This window comes from Aulostomus chinensis, chromosome 18 (genome assembly GCF_037954235.1).
Source record: "Aulostomus chinensis isolate RoL2024-O1b breed Wild chromosome 18, RoL_Achi_v1.0, whole genome shotgun sequence".
Classification (NCBI taxonomy): domain Eukaryota; kingdom Metazoa; phylum Chordata; class Actinopteri; order Syngnathiformes; family Aulostomidae; genus Aulostomus; species Aulostomus chinensis.
In genome coordinates this window covers 8103603-8106224 of record NC_141337.1, presented here as the reverse complement: position 1 = coordinate 8106224, position 2622 = coordinate 8103603, and the positions used below count along the sequence as shown (strand labels likewise).

Here is a 2622-nt window from a genome sequence, read left to right as displayed (position 1 = left end):
ATGAATAAACGCAGTTAAGTGAATTATTTTCAGTCTGGTTGTTATGGTGCTGGAGTACCACTGGCTTTGCTAGTTGTGTTTCAATTCAATTGTCATCCACAGCCGTTCACAGTACAGTAAATATTTAGAAAAGGGCCTCCATCTCTCTTATCACAAAACTCTTTTTCCGAAAATGGACAAAATCCCCCTCAAGTGAGCATAAAAACTTTTGAGAATAACCGAGGGAGTTTTTATGCTGAATTTTGCCATTTCCATCAGCTTATTCTAATTTGATATTTCAAATTGTTTATATAAATGTGCTGATGGAAACACGACTAGTTTCACAAAGCTCGTGCTGACGATGGAGATCCTAATGCACGTGCACTGATAATTCCACCATGAAGCAACAAATATCCCTCTAATAGAAAGATGATCTCTTCCTCATCTTCACTCAGTCCCCCGACCATGTCCAAGCCTAAAGTTCAGCCAGCTGCGGTTCTCGCCCTCCAACCGAACCCCCGGGATGAGCCTCTCCTGCCACTGACCTGGGAGGAGAGCGAGGTGAGGTTGTGCTGGCTGAAGGCTTTCTTCATGGCAGACACAGCCACACCTGCATAGCCACTCCATCTCACGCTCTGTAGAATGGAGGAGGAGGAAGAAGAGGAGAATTTTGGAGAGAAGGAGAGATGGAGAAGTGCATGTGACAGGAACAGAGAAGTGATTAATCTGGAGTGCTGATTCAGGCTGCTGTTGTCAGAGCTGGTCAGTTGGGGTGAGCTGGACTATTTTAGACCTGTCTCAGGGGTAAGGGACTCACTGACTACATGTGTGCACTTAACCTTTAAAACAGAACAGGCACAAAGGCACACACACACACATGCTACCACAGTTAGCGTATGCTTAACTGAGTCTGTCAGGGTCATTCAGTTAACTCTACATTAATAAGCAATAAAATGAAGATAAATTAAAACTTGTATGTATACAGAATTGAATCCAACAATTGGGCATGTGTGCAGCATTTTCCCTCTAAAAGGAAGGGAATTATGTTTTGTTTGTCTTCTTGGAGTTTGTGCATCCGTATTTGTGAGGCAGCGTTTTGTTTGTGTCTTTATTCCGAGACTTACCGCTAAGCTGGAGCTTGGCTGGCTCTTGCTGTGGGGGGTAAATTTAGGTTTGGGTGGTTTTCCAGCCAGCCTATCCTTGTGCCTTCTGCTATTCATGTGCTGCCGAGACCAGAAGAAATACCATTAGCAAGCTAACAAGCATCTGTTATACCACAGTGGAACAACTTCAAATGTTATCTTCTGAATTAATAATGGATACACACTGAGTATGACTGAAGTGTACAGAAATTACATCACATTACTTTCTACCACCGCCATGCAATCTTCCTCCCCGGCTGCAGCACTAACAGGCTTATGTCCTCCTGGGATAGGGGATGTTTATATAAGGCCCGCGGAATGCAGTTAAATCTAAAGCAGCCTGGATGTTCACATATTCCAGCATATCCTGCATCTTTTTGCTATGGCACAGGCAAAGTTTCCAAAACAATCCCTTTACTCAGGGATTTAGTATTTAATGAACATCAAAGGGGGAGAAATTACTTTCCCAACATGATTTGATGCCAACGTAACCAGAAAATTAAATGCAGGAGACATTAGTAGCATGTAATAATGAATGGTAATACAGTGATGGGCTTCACAGTTAGTTAAAGTGTCAGTTGACATCTGTCTAATATGGAAAAGTAGCTGCTGCTCTCAATGGCTTCATTTATGAATCCGCTGCTTCTAACAGCTGACCTCAGCACACACACACACACACACACACACACATCCCTGATCAAAGTGGCGTTGAAACGGCTTTTCTTTACAGGACTCGCATTTATCATTTATTTCCATTTTTTTACATTTTTATTATTGTGACATCAGAGGTTATTCTAGTCAAAGACCCATGTGGAGTATCAATCGCAGTCAGTTCTGTTTTCTGATTTATTCTGTGGCCACATCATCTGTTTGTGGTTTGAGGGTATTATATGCACTATTTTTGCCACCGCATGATGAGTTTGGGCAAGAGTGTTTTTCTCTATGGATTCAAAAATTCTGCTACGGTCTTTTGGAAGTTATTTGCCCTCCATTGACGGTTTTCAGCTGAAACAGAAGGACACACATCTGAAATATGCAGGTGATAGGCTATCTATCATGCTACAGTAGGCAAAAAAACTGCCTTTTTTAAAAAAACATGTTCAATGTCTGAGTGGCATAGCGTTTGTATCGGCGTGGGTAAATTGCTCATACTGTGCAAAAATGAATCGTATCATATCGATGTTCTTTTTTTTTTGCTATGGGTTGTGCAAAAAAAAAAAAAAAGCATCCATGAACTTGGAACACTGACATTTTGATTAGATTTTTAGAAATGCCAGCTTGTTTGCATCAATATGAGATCCAGGAGTGTTTCTGGTTTACAGCAACGTGAAGCGTGTTTATGTTGCAAACAACGGATGTAAAGTCCTTTTCTTTCTTTGTTATCTGTGGGAAGCAGTCTTCCTTTTTGCTCAGTCATTTTTTTTTTTTGACATGGCAGCAGTGTCAGATTTTTTTTTTCATTATGCAGTCAAACAGTACACTGAATTATGCTGCAGAGAGA

General features: G+C 41.2%; 1 protein-coding gene across 3 annotated transcripts in view; it reads right to left on the bottom strand.

Annotated features, from left to right (window-relative positions):
* Positions 1–2622, bottom strand: part of znf385c (zinc finger protein 385C) — a 130350-nt gene that overhangs the window by 5503 nt on the left and 122225 nt on the right. For all 3 annotated transcript variants that reach the window (XM_086185549.1, XM_086185548.1, XM_086185550.1), the window contains 2 exons: positions 1104–1202; positions 525–614 (listed from right to left, as the gene is read on the bottom strand). In XM_086185549.1, the coding sequence (XP_086041675.1) occupies positions 525–614; positions 1104–1202 (189 nt within the window). The remainder of the gene's footprint in view (positions 1–524; positions 615–1103; positions 1203–2622) is intronic.